General features: G+C 34.6%; 1 protein-coding gene across 1 annotated transcript in view; it reads left to right on the top strand.

Annotated features, from left to right (window-relative positions):
- Nucleotides 1–19,133, top strand: part of NRXN3 (neurexin 3) — a gene marked incomplete at its 5' end in the record, with an annotated part of 310,284 nt that overhangs the window by 270,182 nt on the left and 20,969 nt on the right. Inside the window, one exon of the mRNA XM_029283337.1 lies at nucleotides 4,377–4,452. Within this exon, the coding sequence (XP_029139170.1) occupies nucleotides 4,377–4,452 (76 nt within the window). The remainder of the gene's footprint in view (nucleotides 1–4,376; nucleotides 4,453–19,133) is intronic.

Here is a 19,133-nt window from a genome sequence, read left to right as displayed (position 1 = left end):
ATAATATTGTTACCAAATGTTACTTGGCACCAAGCACATTTTGGAGTGTCATAAAACAATTAAGAAATCGTCAAAGAAACTAAAATAATTTTCCTGTAATTCCAGAAAAATTGTTGCCCATTATCCAATTTGTATTAAATTTTGCTCAAAGCAAAAAATTTAGTAATATATTAACTGATATAATTTATTTGGAGATGGAGGGCAGAGGGAAAATGAACAATAAAATCCAGATCTGGATGTGCTAAGTTTAAAACTTACGGCTTAAATTCACCCTTTGTCTTTAGGCGGAACGTTTCCTCTTAATAATTGATAATTGAGATCATGTTCCAAAACATTTCTTTCTTCTGCAACTATTTGGAGTCCAACTTCTAAGTTAAATGTAATATATAATTTATTAATAGAAGGAGAACTGAAAGCTATACTGTATTTATCCTAACTGACCACTGAAAAGACAACTTTGATACTGATTTCTAATGAAGATTAAGAAGTATACAATGCTTTTGGGAAACAGTTTTTCATATAGCTAAAGATAAATAATCAGAATTTAAAAAGGAAGTCATTCATCAAGAACATATTGTGACACAATTTATCTGCTAGATTTGAGAAGCAGATATTTATAGGCCTTTTGCTTTTCATCTATCCTAAGAATGAGAACACATCATTCACTGGATATGTTGTTTATAGTTTCATAAAACTGTTCCATGACAAGGTTTATTTTATCTGGTGCTTAATACCCATAAAATCATCACATAGTAGATGAATGGAATGGTCATAGTCTAAATGGGACTGATTCCTATGGAATATTTTATAGATAGAGCCATTTTATTTGGAACAGTAGGTCAAAGGGTATAAATCTGCAGCATAAATTTTTATTTTGGTCTGTCAGAAAAAGGTATATAATGGCCCTGATTGAATTTTTTCCATAGTAGCTGGAATTTCTCTCAAAATTCACTGCATAACAATGGATACAGATATAGAATCCTCATCAAATGGGACCAAAAATATTGTAGAAGCAAATAATTAGAAATTGGTGATTATAGAAACAATAATTCATTAGATTCAGTTCTGTGAAGTGAACTGAGGGAATTTGATGGTAAACCTTTCATAAGTCCTGAAGATTACAGATAAAGTATTCCTGCTTAATATCAACACTTTTTCAATACATCAAATAAGTAGTAACAACATTAATGTAATATTTAAAATTTATAGTTAATTGTATAAATTACAACCTATAATATATAAACTGGCTGTAATTGTACAAATTATAATTAATTTATAATAAAAAAATCTTTTTTTGTAAAATGTTTCTTCAAAAGAATAAAATACATATTTCAAAATAGGTTATTGTGAAATATTTTCATGTAAAAGATAAACAAACAAGCTTAATACATTCTGTTTTTCTCCCTTTTTTTGCAAGTAAAAGTGTTGCTTACTCTTTTATAGACCCTTGATTATTATTTCCACTAGTTAGCACATTAGGTTTTCCATTAGTTCCATTAGTTATTAAAATCAAATTTTAGACCTCTGTCTATTATTTGAGGCTTATACTGAAAAGGACGAATCTTACTTAGTTTTGTCCGTACTAATGTTCAGTACCTCTTGAAGTACTACAGTAAGAATCTCTTCAGGTTTCATTGACAGTCTTGGAGACTCAGGTTTGCTATCTTTAGTATTCAAAACGTGAACTCCATCAATGAGAAGAGATGATGTTAGCCCATCCCCATTCAAATCCCAATTCAGTTTCAAGAAAGTCTCAAGAGGGCTAAGAGGCAGGGAGAACAATACTCCTGTTTTAATTGCCAATGCAAATTTGAGATTATTAAGGAAATCCCACAGAAATGTGGATTTCTACCTAATTTTTTTCATCGGCCACTGAGGCCCTATTTACAGAAAAAAAGAGTTTTGTTTTGTTTTAATAGTTTAACAGTGGGAAGAAAGAGTGGAAATAATTGCAGGTGCAATTATTTCCACTGAGATGTTTAAATATATAATATTGTCCAGAGAAAGAGAGGATAATGCTTACAATGGACTAAACAAGAGACAAAATTACCTTTATTTCTAGCTCTCCAGAGGTTAACGAACTACATGTGTCAGCCTCTTCATGACCAAAGCAGAAGAATGCTGGTTCTGAAATTCAGGCTTTTGTCTTCCCCAGTCATTGCATAAGTTGTAATTTAATTGAGTAAAAGAATATCATAACCAGATTTCTAAAGCACAATTCCGGAAGAGAATGAAAGCAGTAAGCCTTTTCTTCTCTTTTGTCATCCCATCTGGAAAAGTATGAGGGACACAGTGGTGCAGGTGAGAGAAGGCAGATTTGTTTGCATATTGAATCCCAAATCCGAGACCGCCATTAGGCGTGTCTGTAAATTGTTGGGTAAAAAACAGCTTCAGGCAGCCACAATGAGACTGATTCTCTACTATGTATATAACAGGAATTCTGATTACATAGGCCCTACAACACTGGGTGATCTGTACCTTTTATATTCTGTTTACAGGCCTGAAATAGCAAAGAGTGGGGAACAGCTGAATCAGGTGTTTGTTCAGATCATATTGCCAAGGGCTGGATACTTTCATACTCTTGCACACAAACAATATGCTTGGGTCCAGAGGCTTCCACAAAATCCTCCTATTGGTCTCCATTAGTAATTCTACTAATTGGAGCAATTACATGAAGGACTTACTACTGGGAAGAGAAGCCATTATACTTCTTAACACACCGCAGTACATGCTGCTCTTTAATTAGAACAATCACAGCCACTCACATACTCAGAATTACTAGCTGAAAAGTTCATGGAACATGTGCTCTGATTTGCTAGCACCAGAAACACTCTTGGTGTGGCCTCAGTTTTTCAGAGACTATAGCACATCTTCTATGCATTACCATACATCCCAGTGTCATAAGGGAGACAAATACTTTGATTTTTTTGTGGATATCTGTAATAAAATAGACCTCATTTTATAGTAGTATGTTTTTACTCACCAAACCATACTACAGTTGGATTACACACTCCATATTATTTTTAGAAATATTTTTCTCTGTATAAATGCAATCATATCATGTATGGATTATATGCATAACTATCTTATGAAGTATGCTTTTTTAAAAATATTGTACCCAGAAATAGTTGAGGATGATGAGGATGATGATTTAGTTATGCATCTATGGCGTTTTATTCATTCAATTCATTTGTTTATTATATTTTAACTTATCCAGTTAACTAACTGGGAAAATTATACAAAATTAGGTAACCTTTTTTTAATGGCACTGTAGAAAGTTCTCTAGAATTTGCTGATAGTCTCTACTGTTGGGTAAGAGTATGTTATACTAACTTATCATTATATTTTTCAAAACAAGGGCCAAAACGCAAAACTAAACTCCCTGCACATATATAATAACCACTTTGTCTTTGGTATTTCCAGATATGGAGAGTTGTCTAGATAATACTGAGCAAAATAAACCAGTGACCAGAGTTTATGGCAATTTTGTTTGTTCTTACATATGGGAAATATGTTGAGTTTTCTAGAAGTACCTTAGAACCATTGTAACATAATATGGAAAACAATGAATCACATTACAGTAATTTAGTAGAATCTTGGGCTGGAAATAGAATATACAAAAAGTCCCAAAGGTGCTTTTCCAAAAGGCAATTGAACTTGCTTGTGTTTTTTCCTTTGAAAATGTTTTGTTTCTTATCCAAGAAGATTCTTCTTGGTTTCAAGGAAAAAAACAAGAAAGTTCAGTTGTCTTTTAGAAAAGCACCTTTGGGACAACCATGATCAGTGGTGGCAAACCTATGGCACTCAGAGCCCTCTCTGTGGACACACGTGCCGTTGCCCCAGCCTTGCCTCCCCCCGCAACCTCCTCCTCACCAGCAGCCCCCCTGAAGGAGAGTCTCCCTCAAGCGTGGCCCACATGGAGCAGCGCAGCCAAGGACATGGCAGCCAGGCAGCATAGACAAGACTCTGCCCTCATGCCCCATCATGCAGTTGATGCTGCAGGGCACAGGTAGAGGGCCACCATAGCGCTGCTGGGCTGCCTGGGTGATCTGCGGCAGGCCTTGGAGGCAGTGAGTGGTCCTATGGACAGGGGGGGTGGGGGATGGGGCAAAGCGGGGGCAGGGCAGGAGGGTGGAGTGGGGGCGGGGCCAGTTTTTGGGCACTCGGTCTCTAAAAGGTTCGCCATCACTGACCTAGATGATTGAGAATCTCCATAAATATACAAAAATAAAAGTAATCTTAACTGTCTAAAGAATAAGAAAAATATTGTCATAGAAATTTCTAAGCCATGGCTCAAAGGCTGTTGGTCTTTTGAACATGATTCCCTTCATTTGATCTTTGTATCCATTTTTTTCTTTCATTCTTATTCACATCAGACAACAGATGACCTTGTTTCTTCAGCAGAGTGTTCTAACGATGATGAAGATTTCATTGAATGCGAGCAGAGTGTAGGTAAGCCAGGTCAGTCTTCTTTTTGGCTTGCTTTTTGCAATTGACAATGCCAATACATATATGTGGGTCTGAATGTATACATATATATGTATGCTCATATATGTATACATGACATATGTATATATGGATCGAAATGTGTATTAAACTATCACTGTTTAAAGCCAAGCATCCAATCCCATGGAACTGGCAGGAGCAAAACATGAATAGGCCATCATGTTGGAAAGCCAATTTTGAAAAAAAAAGGGGGAAAGAAAGCCAACTGTTTGAAAGAGTGCCTGTTCAGTGTATTATAAACCATTGTGCTATAAATTTGTAATGGTTTTTGAACTGGCTCTGGTGGGGAGAAAGGAAGCAAATTGAAGAATTTTTCCTGAAATATTAAAAGTCTGACTATTAATTAACAAAATAGGTAAGGAAAAAAGAGGTATTACCATGGCTGTTTTTACATCTTTCTGACAGATATGAAAACATGCCTCAAAAGTTGTATTTGTCCATGGGATTTTAAAAGCGGTTAACATGGCAATGTATTTGTGCCAATACTGTACCCTGTTTATTTAACCAGTCTGAAGAGATTTAAACCACAATGAATCTGCAACAATTATTACACTCTGCCATGCTACCTGCAGCAATGATGCTTCAAAATGTATCCACTAAATGCCAAAACTGATTAGAAAATTTTGAATTGGGTTCAATTTCTCCCTTTGAGCATAGATACATTTTGATAATTTTATGGCTTTGGGGGAGGCGGGGAATAGATATGACTGTGCAATATCCAGCAGGCAACTGCAGTCTGTTTTTTAAAAAATAATTTTGTTTTGAGCCTTTCTTTTCTTTAAGTTTCATTTAATTTTTAATTTTGAGGCTTGTTCTGAATTAAGATAGTTATCTAATAGAGAACAGAATTTCATCAAATTTTTGTGTGCATTGTAAAAAGTTTTCTGCAAATCTATCCTTAACCACAAAACACAAAAAAGTCTTCTTTCTTTTCTTTTCTTTTGCTTTTGTTAGAAACAAACAAAAAGCACGAGATGGGGTGGATAGGTTATTAATATTATTTTGAAAAGCTTTATGTTTGCTAAAAATTAAACTTCAGATGGTTATGTTCATTTTTTCCTGAGGCATTTCAGATCAATACAATAATAGTAATACAAATCATCCAAAGCTAGCGCTTTCACATTTCTCTTCCACTATTCATATTCTGCTTGCATTTTTGGGTAAGACTTGCTCTGATAGTAGTAAAAACAGTTGTGGCTTTGCATGTAGCTAGGAAGTTCCACAAAAAGGCTAGAGTGCCAGCTTGGTTTAGTGGTTAAGACAGCTGGCTATAAAGCAGGAGATTGTGTTTTCTAGTCCTGCCTTATAGCAAGAAAACCAGCTGGATCACTTTGGGCCAGTCACTTTCTCTCAGGTTAAATAACCTCATGGGATTGTTGTTGTTGGGAAAATTGAAAGTGTATTAGCAATAGCAATAGCACTTAAACTTATATATCATTCCATGGTGCTTTACAGAATTCTCTGAGCAGTTTACATCACCACTGGCCCCAACAATCTGGAGGCAATGCTGACAATTTTATCAGCCTTAGAACAATGGAGTCTTGAGCCAGTCAGGATTGAACTCCCAGCAGTGAGCAGAGTTAGTCTGCAATACTGCATTCTAACCATTGCACCACCACAACTCCTTTAGTATATTTGCTGCCTTGAATTATTTATAAACATAATAAAGATAGAAAATAAGTAAATAAGTAAATAAGTAAATAAATAAATAAATAAATAGAAATATCTTAAGCAACATAGAATTAAACATTGGCATTCATGTTGACATACAATTCAGTACAAACTGATTATATTATTTGAAATATGCTCATTAAGATTTTATGGAATCCTAGTCAGGTAATAAAACATCTGCTAGCAAACCACTAAGCTCAGAAATCACCAAGGACTCCACAATCTAACACAATTTAACTACATATATTCTCTTCTGTTGGTTTTTGGCCAATTTAAGAATAAATACTCTTGCATTAGCAGCTGCTTTGTTGTGCTGCATAACTGGTAGCTCAAGATGCTCCTTTCCTAATATTTTTTTGTTTCTCAGTCATGTTCTTCTGGAATAAAGAATGGTGTTTATGAAAAGAAAAGTCATAGGTCTTAAACAAAGTGGTGATTTACAAACCTCATATGGCAGGGATTTGTGAGTTTTGTGAGCTCCTTCAGTAGGGCTGTGCTAGAGAATTTCTGCTATAGAAGAGGTCTTTGACCTTCTTTCTTGTGACTGATCATGTTTTTCAGCTTTTCCTGGCACTCCTATTGTAACTTCATCCATCACACTTGTACAGATATGCTGTCTGCAAGGGAAAAAAAGGATAGCTATTCAAAAATGGATTCGAATCTGGTCTTTTGTTTATAGCAGGCATGTCAAACTCGTGACATCATGTGACGTCACACAATGTATCACAACTTTCCCCCCATTGCTGGCAATGGGGTGGGCGCGGTTTCGACGTGACGCATCCCACCCGCAGGCCAGCAGTTTGACATGCCTGGTTTATAGTATTCAACAAGATACAATTAGATTATGAGTTTCCTATAGAAAGAGCTAAATATATATTTGAACCCCACTGGTAATTTTTATGACTTTGTTATTTTTTTTATTTTTCTAATTGCTAATACATTTGCACTTAAAATAGAAACCTTTTTTCACTCTTTATCAGTCTGTTCCTCTTATCCATCACCTGAAGACATGTTGTGAAGGCAGTATCATTACTTCTTCCATGGTGATGCATTGCAGTGTTTAGGACCTTGAGATGTGGCATCAATGAATGCATCAAGTTACTACAAATGTAAGAAGTGCCTGTTCATCCATAAAGAAACAGTTTAGAAACATAGAGTCCTGCCATACAACTACTGAGACAAAAAGAACTTCAAATTACATTCAAATGGCCACCAAATTATGCTTTGGTCATTATCCCCTAGTTGATGAAACTTCTAGAAGCTTCTGTTTTAAACCTTTTAAAATTCTCAACACACTCCCATTTTTTTTTAGTTTGAAAGTAAATGCTTCCAGCTTGTTTCAGCCACTGATATATTTTTAGTGTTGCTCCTCTTGCTGATAGGCTGTGTTAGAAAATTTGAATCATATGGAATCTTTTCAGCCTTAAAGGCTATATGTTTACTGGATGTTAATTCTGGCATCACAAAGGAATATAAATGTTCAAGTGTGCATGAACACGCATGCATTTATTAATATGCACAAACATACAAGCACTTCATGCACATACAAATGAAGGCTGTCTTTCACAGAATCTTAAAGTAGGAATAATCTCTATTATGTGTCTGCTTTGATCTATCAACATTGAAATTGCTGCTGATTATCTGAAATGTACTATTTCTGGAAGACTCAGCATATCATCTGCTAATTTTCTTCCAAGAATTAGGAGAATTCTGTGACCATCGGGCTTTCAGGAAAAAGGTCATTTTTTTAAAAAAAAAAGTATTCTTCTTCCAAGTTCTTGGCAAGGTGTAGTAATTACAAATTGATGACTTGATTCAAAGGACATTTGATCAACTTACTTATTCTAATTAAATCTGTGAACAGAATGTTCAAAACATTGAATGAGCTCCCTGAAAATTACTTTTTTAATTTTTTAATTTATTTTTTTTATTCAGATATTCAATATGCGATTTCCACAAAGCCATGCTAGTATTTTTAAGCTGGAATGAGACAATTTCTATATTGGTTAGCACATTTTCTGCAAGTTTGCTGGACAATTTGGAGGCTGCTAGGTTTCATCCTAGGACAGAATACTTCAAAAATGTATTCAGATTAAACCACTGAAGCTATCTGACTGATATTTTACCAAAAAAAGATCCATCATCTTTGCTATTTTCATCCAGTTCTGTCAAAACCAGAATCAGCTGAAAGTGTTCAGTATTTTACTGTATTATAACTAGTGATTTGATTTTTTTCCCCAAATTGATTTCAATTGCATCTTGTTGCCTTCCAATTTCAAATTTAAATTTAATTACATCATATACATACATTTTTAATGCAAATAAGATCTTGGATTAATTATGTATCCTTATTAGTAACTTAGAGCCCACTCAGTGTAGAATCCAAGAAACAGATCTTCATAAATCTGTGTATACTTTATCAGGTTAACTAGGGTCCTTTCCTCTTTCCTATTTTGCCACAGAGAGAAAATTGTTTATGTATCATTAATTAAGATATGCATCTAAGTTATGTACTTTCTTCATCCAAGAGATTTAATAAGGTGAAGATGGGCAGCATATAAGTTTAATAAATGAATAAATAAATAAATGAATAAAAGAATGAATGAATAAATAAATAAAACATTGAAGAAACCAAAAAGATTTTTCTTGATGAGAATTTGTATATATTAATATTCTATAGCAATAAAAAGAACCAAAAGATAGAATGTAAAAAAATACAATTTGGAACGTGCGGCTTTTTCTTCATTCCTTTTTGCTTACAAAGGTTAACTCTTGCTGAAGCACTTGCATGTAATGGTAATTATTTTGATAAGTGTGCTGGTGTGTGTTTCTCAATTATTCTTGGTTATAGGAGCAGCTCTACCACTAGACAAGCAGAAGATGATGGGGGTAGCCAGGGAAGCTCCTGTCCTGCTATTCCTTCAGTCCCTAGCCATTGTCATTTCCTGTTCCCCAGAAAATGGCATTACAAGTGTCAGATAAACTGCCCTGCAGCCAATAAACTAGATGCCTTCATTAATCTCAGAGCACTCAGTGGCATTTTCAAGGTTGAAATGTGATTCAACTACCAGTCTGGTCACCTTCTCTATGTGGAATGGGATACAGACTGTAAGAAAACTTGGCTTGACTTCTTGGCACTTTTTGCTAACCATATAAACTCACACATCCCACCTATCACTTGATTAGCAGTATCTATAGACCTAGTTGCCTGGCCTGCCAGATAAACAAACCAAATAACTCATAAAATGATAAAATATGGCTATTTAGTGAGGATAAATCAAGTGAGAACCAATGAGCACCACACACACTAGCATTCATTGTTATTTGATCCCATTTAATACTGCTAGTGCAAAGGTTACCTCTGTGCTAAAGGAACATTCAGCTGACCTGTGAAAAGGTCAAAAATAATTGATATTGAAGTGTCATCCAGAAGATTTTTGTTCAAGAACAGCAAACTAAAACAATTGAGATGAGGAGAAAAATACCAATCAAGAGCTTATTGCCTGATAAATATATTCACAAGTGATTTGTTTGGTAGTTCATCTAAATAAATGCCAGATCCTATAGCTCCTTTTTGGAGCGCTGATTCATTTGATCACTTGGTGCTGTTTTCCAGGATAGCAAGAGTGTTTGTATAATTTCTGAATATATTGATATCCAAACTGGAGGCCAAGTTGAAAAGCACAACTATTTAAAAAAGGATCATGTTATAGTCAACATTGTTCATTGGAACTTTCAAGCTACATGTACATGTCTTTATGTCTACAAGAAATAAGCAAGTTTTACTCTTTTTTCATGCAAATGTCTTATAGGGTTCCTTTAATTAAATTTGCATTATTCTTTAACTTGTCCTTTCCAAGCCCCAAAAGCACCTCTCAAGGATCTGATATCTACAGTATATGTATACTATATACTGTGTGTGTGCATGCACATATATATGTACACATACAGTATTTTTGCTTATAAGAAATTGAAACTGAATTGATAAGTAGCCGTCATCATCTAATCTTCATGACCTCATTTAATTCTGTCATCTACTAAAGTGGAGAGAGATGCATGATATGTTAATTAGTGTGCAAAGCATGTGAAATTTATAGAGCAATTTTTTTATGTGATATTAAATTTTGGTTTCATTTGATTAAGTGATATTTCAATTTCCCAGTTATCCTTGGGGAAGGCTGGGGCAGAGGGAATAAAAATTCTACACATATATCTTTAATGTCTGCATGATTAGCCTTGGTCACATAAAAATATTTAAGTTGATTGTATATATTTGGAATAACATTTTCTGTCATTTCACCTCATTTTGTGCCGCATGAATTTTTGGTGGTTGATCATTTCTTATATATATATATTATGTGTGGTACTACATTACCATTTCTTTTAATTTGAAAGTATTTGATGCATTCTTTTTTAAAAAATAAAATTATTTCTGGAATAATTCCAACGAAATAATCATTCTACTCAAGAGAAATATAGATCTGCAATCAAACTAAGGCAACAAAATCTTTTCTTGCCATCTAAATAACCTAAATTTTCATACTGAAGTAAATTCACCCAAGAAAGTTGTGTGTTAAAGAATGAAGTTTCTTGCTTTCTATTCATTTTTATTCTTACATTATTCCCACCTTTCTTCCCCTCTTCTTGTTGAGTGCCTCCTTCTTGCTTTCTTTTTAGATGTTCCTTGACTTTCAGAAAGACACATATCAGATGAAAAGTCCCTCTAAAAGCCTCCTCAAAATCTCCAGCATATTCCCTACATACAAATAGTTGATGGCATAAAAAGAATTTTATTGCAAATGCAGAATATCTGTCATATACACTTTATTTCTTTTGGAGTTAGTGCAAAAACACATCTTTGTGGCATGAAATAATTAGCTGTCATAGCTACCCATTTATGGCCTTCATTAACTAGTGCATGGTTGTGGTGATACCATCTTGTTTCATAGAGTGATGTGTTCAGGCTAACCTAGCAATTCTAATTTTGTAGTCAAGTTGGGGGAAAATATTTGTTTACATTTTTAAAATATGTTTTAGATACAGCTTATTTTTGTTTTTTGGCTAATTTGTGCAAATATCATTGGCTATTTCAGCAGCCCCAATTTTTATATTTATTTATTTATTTATTTATTTTTAAAAGTTATTTTGCTTTTCTCCTTCCCTCCCAACTTACCCTCCACCCAATAGCAATCCTATAATCTTCTTTATGTTCATCTGTCATATTTTTGTGTCTTGGAACTCACTGTTCTTGTGTGGTTGTGCGATTCTGTTCTCTGTTTGTACGATGTTCTAATTCCTCATACTCACTTCCTTTCCTACCTACTTCTTCCTTCCCTTTCAATCTTTTCTTGAAGAAATTTCACAAAAGGGCAAATATATTTAATATCTCCAACACTGATGCCTGTGTACAGTATAGGGGTGTAATAACTTTGGAGAAATGTTATTACTTGGATCTTATAAATACTTGAATAAGTTTGAATCTGTATTATTCCACTACTAAAAAGATAGTTTCTTTGTGGGGAACAAAGTAAAACAGTCTTTACACAGTGCTTGCAACTCAACAAGAGCTTTTCAAGTATATATTATAATAATAGTAGTAATATAAAATAGTACAAAATGCATTTTTAATTTTATTTATCAAGTTTTTAAAACTACCTATCTTTTTACTATTATAGTAATAATAGTAATATAAAATACCACAAAATGCATTTTTTTATTTTTTTTATTAATTTTTTTAAAAACACCTATCTTCCTCACAGGGGAATTTGTGATTTAACTGTGATTTAAATACAATCCACCAAATAACCGTATCATCAAATACAACAGTGCACCTAATTTTACTCAAATGATCTCTGGAGAATCCAGTAAACAGAATTTTAGATAGACCAGGGTACTGTTTAAATAATGTGACTGTGAAATTATAGCAATTACTAAAAATTGGATAACTTGGAAGTTTATAAATCTGGTGTTAATTTTATTCTTTATAGCGTCAATCAAAGACGTTTACCCTACCTTTCTGGCGTTAATTAAATGTTTAAGGGAGAAAACAGTAGAAGCAGATATCAGGAAATACAAGATAAAAGAGAAGGCAATGTTGTCAAACCGATATTTTGTGAATGAAGTTGAGTGTTGCACTGTCAGGAAACACCAGAGACTGTATTTTTTGTGCTTTGCTTATGACAAGTTGGGTGAAATTTCTAACTCTTTTCCATAGTTTTCAATAAGATTTCAGTTTTACTAACCTGAAGCAACACTAGTTGTGCAGTTAACTAGTGGACTTGTGCACTTAACTAGTGCAGTTAACTTGTGGACTTCAGCTATGCTGGCTGAGGAATTCTGGGAGCTGAAGTCCACAAGTCTTTAAGTTGTCAAAGTTGCAGACTCCTGAGCTAGGGAGTTTGGGGCAAACTACACATTTGGACTTTAAAAGGTTTAGCTAACCATAGACATGTAGTCAAAACTCCTAAACATTTTCCAATGTAGCTCACTCTTTATATATAATTTTTGTTTAGAAATGGATGTTAGTTTTGGGTATTTTTTTTTACTTATGAACAAATGTTGTCTAATAATAGTGTGATTTATTCCACTTGGTTTCATAGTAATCCTCCTGAGTCATCTCAAATGCCATTCCAGAGGGTCTCCCACACTTAAGGGCAACTTTACAGTGGTGGACAGACTGCAGTGGAAAGGAAGAAAATGGGAAAGCTTTCTCAGAGAATTTTATTTACAGTTTTTACTCTTTCACTCAGACCTCTTTAACATTGTGCCCCCTAGAAGTATTGGATTGCAACTCCCAAGGTTCCAATCAGCTCAGCCAATGACGAGGAATTCTAAAATACATAATCTAATAGACTAACTAGATTAAAGAAGACTGCTCTAAATATTTCTACTATCTTTATATAATGTCATCATTTTTTCATAATGATAACATTATCAGTGCTATATAAATTCCAGTAAGATAGCTTTCTTCCTTTTTAAGTATTTGGTTAAAGGAGACTTACGTAGAACTAGCACTTCAGGCAAAATTGTTTCCCATAATAATATATATATATATATACTATTTCATTTATTTCAGAATTTATTAATTACCCATCTGGGAATAATAAATATAGGATGCTATGAAATTTAAAATAATGAAAACAAATGCAATTAAATCCAGTGAGAAAGCAGTTCTCGATAAGTAGTAAATTCCTTTGATTCTTAATGCAGATCTAATTAGTTTGCTGTTACAAATGTATATGCAGAGAGGACATATTCACATATATCAAAACTGGCAACTTCCACATGTTTTTCTCAAAACTCAAAATGACGAATACAAAAAAAATGTATTTTAAAGGGAACTGTATTTTGAAAATTGATGAAAAATACACATATCAGGGAAAATGGTTGTATGTATGTAACAGATATGTGCATATATTACTGCAATCATTTGGAGCAGGTAGTTATTGCTGGGAAGGGCTGCAGTGTTCAGAAACACAATGCAGCATGAGAAAAGTTGTATTATATATACAAGTATGGCCAGGAGTTCCTTTTTTCTGATTTTTGTTTTTTTTAATTTTGGGAGTTGGAAACAATTTTGTGAGTTTTCATTTTGATTTTAATAAAGTTCAGGACTTTAGGATGTATACCAGAGTTTTTTTTTCAATGCTTCCCACCTCAGAATGGCAAGGAACAGTGCTAACTGTTGACACTTGTGCTAACAAAATTAGGATAGGAAAATAAAAGAAGAGGATGCTGTGTAATGCTATGTAACTTGCAGTCAAGAGAAAGGAAATAAGAACAATTAAGAAAACAATAAATAAGATACCAACTAAATAAGTCACAGTTTCATGTAGAAGTAAAGGGACCAGGCTAGAAACCAGGAGACTGTGAATTCTAGTTCTGCCACAGGCACAAAATCAGCTGGGCGAATTTGGGCCACTCACTTTCTCCTAGCCCTAGGAAGCAGACAATGGCAATCCACTTTTGAAAATCTTGCCAAGAAAACCGCAGGACTTGTCCAGGCAGCAGCCATGAATTGAAGGCAAACACAAAGAAAAGCTGGTATTTTAAAAAATAACATTTTCCAAGGAAAAAGAAAACATTTTTGATAGTTTTTTTTTCTTTTATCTGCCTGTTTATTTATTTCAATTTGTACACTCCCCAACTCATGAGCACTACAAAACAGTAAAAACAGTGCAACAATAAGAAAAAAAACAAAGATGGCAAAACTGAGCGGCAACAAACATACACTTCTTGTAATGACTATACCCATCCTAGTCAAAGGCCTGGACAAACAGCCGGGTCTTCATGGCCTCTCTGAAATGCCAGTAGGATGAGAACTCAGGTAAAACCTCATTCCATAGGGCAAGTGCTGCAACAGACAAAGCAGACTTCCAGGTCTGACAGGTGATATTGTTTAATGGAAGGAATCCAGAGCATGTCTAGCCTGCTGTATTAAAAAAAACCAGACAGATAGTAAAAGAAATAGGTGGGCCCTCAAGTAGCTGATCCTGTGCCATGTTGGGCATTATAGGTAACAGCAAGCAACTTGAATCACATCCAGAAGCAAAGTCACAGAGTAAAGATCTTGCATGACATACCGAAGCATGTCCACCACTGCCACATTCTGAATAAGTTGAAACTTCTAGATGAACTTCAAGAGAAGACCCATGTAGACTGCATTTCAATAACCAAGTTGTAAGCTGACAACACTGAGTGACTGTGTGGGTTTCCCAGTTTAGGAAGGAGCACAATGGCATACCAGATAAAGGCTTCCCTGGCTACAGCTGTCACCTACTTATTGAACAGGAGCTGTGAAACCAGCACATTCCCCAGATTGTATACACTCTTGAATAGGGACATCCCCAGACCTGGGTGGCCCAAATACCCACAGCCACTCCGTCTTGCTAGGATTGACTCGGAGAAGATTTTCCCCATTCACTATAGTAAATTAACTATATGGGTATATAGATACATAATAGGAAAGTATAACACATGTTTCCAAAGGAAAGAAAAATATTCCAACACTTGTCATAAACTTTGGATCCTATTATTAAAAGAAAAGTCTTGAATTCATAGAGAGTTTTGAAAGAGAGATTTGAAAGCACGGTTGGTTGGTTAATAAAATGATCGGCATCATTTTCATGAACAGGAAATGTCATAAATGTACAAGATCAGAAGTAGGAGAATAATTATAGAAGTTCTATAATGGAGGGAAAAAAAAGTAGGCTTTCATTCCAAAATTGTCTCTGCCAAGAGATAGAATATCTTGAAATCTGAATAATCTGAGATCTGCAGATTTCCTCCCCCTCCCCCCCTGCTCCCCTCCACCCATATTCTAAGTGCAATTAAATTAAGTTTAGCCAATTCTTGTGTGGATTCTTCTTAGCTTGGATTGGAAACAAGCATAATAGTATGAAGTACTGCAAGTTACTGCATGCAGAGCTTCAAATAAGGCTATCAGTAGGATTAACTTTATGTTTTATTATTATTTCATTCTTTTTTATTGTTATTTGTTGAGTGGGAAGCTGCATAAATTTAATGACTGACTGACTGAATGCATAATTTTTACTTAACCAACAGAAGCAGAGAACTTAATCTAAGAAAATTCACTGTGATATGAGTCATATCACCAAACAGTTCCATGTGATCGTTGAAGAGAGGGAACTGAGACACAAAAAGTACATGTTGCACCTTTAATTCATATATTAATTTGTGCACTTGGCTAACATTGCTGGATTTATTGCAAATGGGTACTTTACGATTTTGTAACTGACAATGACAGTTTCCTACTGTTGCACTGCTCATTGTTGCATTACACACAGTTGTGCATCCTTACGTTTAAGCTGTCAGTCAAAAGTGCAGTTAATTTAATCACTTATAAATAAAACAATTTCTTTTTAAAACTCTGCTGATATCAAATCTATATATGACTTTAAATACTACATGGAAAGAAAAAAAATTTGCTCACCACCTAATAGCTCCTGATTGCAGAGCTTTCTTTAGATAATACTGTATTATATAACCTAATTAAATATACTACATACTGGTTTTTTTTGCCTATTTTTCAATAGTGCCTCTCAGATCTGATCTGTAAACTACCGAACTAATATAGAATCAAAGCAGTTGCGAAGTAGGGACACTCTTAGGAACTGTCCTTGGTGCTGATATTAAACATATTTTTCATAATTTCCTTTGTTGGCATGTTAAAAATATGGATCAAATATCATATATATGATCATATACAGATGGTTGGAAGAGGGCAAGGAAGGTAATGAGAAAATTGGAGAGATATTTAAGTTGTCTGTTACATTTCCTCCCCCCTCCCCAATGTTTTATCACTAGGTTCTGTCATTTTAATCACTGGATATATTGGGCATCTTTATGTTGCTGCTGAAACATTATATAGTATATTTGGTTCTGATTCATTTATTATTTAGCTGAACAGAAAAAGGGAAGAAAGGGAAGGATGAGGAATCAATCAAATTATATGTACTCCTTTCTTCATCTCTTCCTATTTGTTAGGAAGAGTTAGGAAGCTCTAGTTTTTCTATATGAAAACAAGTGAGAATGTAATTTTTGTGGGGTTTTTTTAAGGCTAAACACATCCAAATTATGTTCATGTATAAATAAATGCCTGGTTCTAAATAATGTATTTTTCAGTGGGACAAATTTGGTGTTATATTTAAGAATGAAATATAGATGATTAAAATTATCTAAAAGGAACATATATATTGTAATTATACAAGTAGTATATGTGTGTGTGTGTGTGTGTGTGTGTGTGTGTGTAATATATAATATATTTCATTTTATTATTATTTTTTATTAATGAAGTAACAGCCCCTGGTAAAGCATAGATGTTTTCTTCTCTATCAGAGATTTCAGATTTACTCAATAAAATGGTGAAACCTTGACAGAATGTATTTGAATGAGGAAAAGAAATATACAGTATTTGTTTTTTGTTTAATTTTATTTTTGTTTCTTGATTACTGGAAAAGTGTTTAGAGAGTCCTATATACCTTCCTTCCTTGCTTGTTTCCTCCCTCCCTCCCTTCATTATTTTTAACAGGAGGTACAAAACAAACTGCCCATTATAGAACTTTTTTGATCTTCCCAACAGATGCTATTTTCCATATCTGTCAGAAGTATTGTTGAGTTATTTTTTTCCTGCAGCATGAAATACTCTTCAAAATATAGCTTTTTCCCCCCAAAAGAGAGAGAGAGAGAGAGAGAGAGAGAGAGAAACCTGAAACATATACGTATTTTTAGAAACTTCTGGTAAAACAAACTGTGCTTAATGTTATGCCTGCAGCATATTTCTTTAAAGATGAAAGCGATAACTGGTGCTTCTATTTTTTGCAATGTTAAAATAATTCTCAGTTGCACAAAGGAAGCCTAGAGAATCCTGGTGGCTCTTAATACCCAATTTGCTTTGGACATCAACCATTTTAACTATTCTTCAGAAAACTGTATGCATTCATAACAAACAAAGGAGAGTAAACATCAATAAATCTAGTAAATGCAGCCTGCTTTCCTAATGATATTATTTCCACAAAGAAGATAAAGTTTGGATGTGGTTTCAGGTTAGTTTAAACATGCTTAACAATTTTAACTATGTTTAACATTTTAGTTTTATGGAAGAGGGAGTACTAATGCTAACAGGCATGATTATAGTTAACTCAATCGGAAAAGCATCTCTTTTAGCCTCCTAGCTAATGACCTATATATAAAGAAGACCGGATCAGGAACAAATAAAAAAAATTACAAAAGGATCCTGTATATATCTTCTCAAAAATTAATTCCTTTGATCAGGATCCTACTTTTAGATGAGTGTCTAGGACTGAAGCTTTATAGGGCAAATAGCCTTCCTCAGAGCTATTGTCATACGTCTACTAACATAGCAACATAACCCATTGGTATAAACCCCTTTTCAAAGCTCTAGCACTTAGAAATTAAAAGAATAGTAGAATTTTATAACCCTCTCGGAGCCACTTTGGAGGGAGATGGGTGGCAGATAGATAGATAGATAGATAGATAGATAGATAGATAGATAGATAGATAGACAGACAGACAGACAGACAGACAGACAGACAGACAGACAGACAGACAGACAGACAGACAGACAGACAGACAGACAGATATTTTCTATGATTCCCTTCAATATTAGGCTGCCTTTCAGGAAGGGTTTTTTGTAATCCATTTTATGGACTGCTGAAGGATTGCAGTCCTAATTAGGTATATGCCCATAACCCATACTGCTGCATTCTGGACTAATTGTATTTTCTAAATTGGCTTCAAGGGCAGCTCCAAATAGAGTACATTGCAATAGTTCAAGTTTGAAATAGTCAAGACATGAATGACCATGAGCAGGGCCTACCAATCCAGGAACCAATTAATGCACTACCAATTAATGCACAAGTTCTTCAAGCAGAAGCCACAACTCCAAAAACCTAGAACTGTATCCATCTGGAAGCATGCTATCCAGGGCTAAAGACAGATCTAAAGGTTTTAGATCTAGAGATCTAAAGGTTCAAGGAGTCCTAAAACCCTCAGTGATTTGATTTTGCTAATCTTGAAACAAAATCAGTTATTCCTTATCCAGACAACAAAGCCTCCAGGCACTGGGAAAGGTCATTGATGGCATCACTTGGTCAGCCCGTGGTACAGATGTAAAATTGTGTATCAGTATAAGGATGATACTTAACCCAGTATTGATAGATAACATTACCCAATTATTTCATTTAGATGCTAAATAGGAGTACTGTGGTGTGGGTGGGTGTGAGAGAGAGAGAGAGAGAGAGAGAGAGAGAGAGAGAGAGAGAGAGAGAGAGAGAGAGAGAGAGAGAGAGAGAGAGAGAGAGAGAGAGAGAGAGAGAGAGAGAGAGAGAGAGAGAGAGAGAGAGAGAGAGAGAGAGAGAGAGAGAGAGAGAGAGAGAGAGAGAGAGAGAGAGAGAGAGAGAGAGAGAGAGAGAGAG

The sequence above is a fragment of the Protobothrops mucrosquamatus genome, unplaced genomic scaffold, assembly GCF_001527695.2.
Source record: "Protobothrops mucrosquamatus isolate PMUCROS unplaced genomic scaffold, P.Mucros_1.0 scaffold57, whole genome shotgun sequence".
Classification (NCBI taxonomy): domain Eukaryota; kingdom Metazoa; phylum Chordata; class Lepidosauria; order Squamata; family Viperidae; genus Protobothrops; species Protobothrops mucrosquamatus.
The sequence above is the reverse complement of the archived record's forward strand: the minus strand, read 5'-3'. Positions and strand labels throughout refer to the sequence as shown.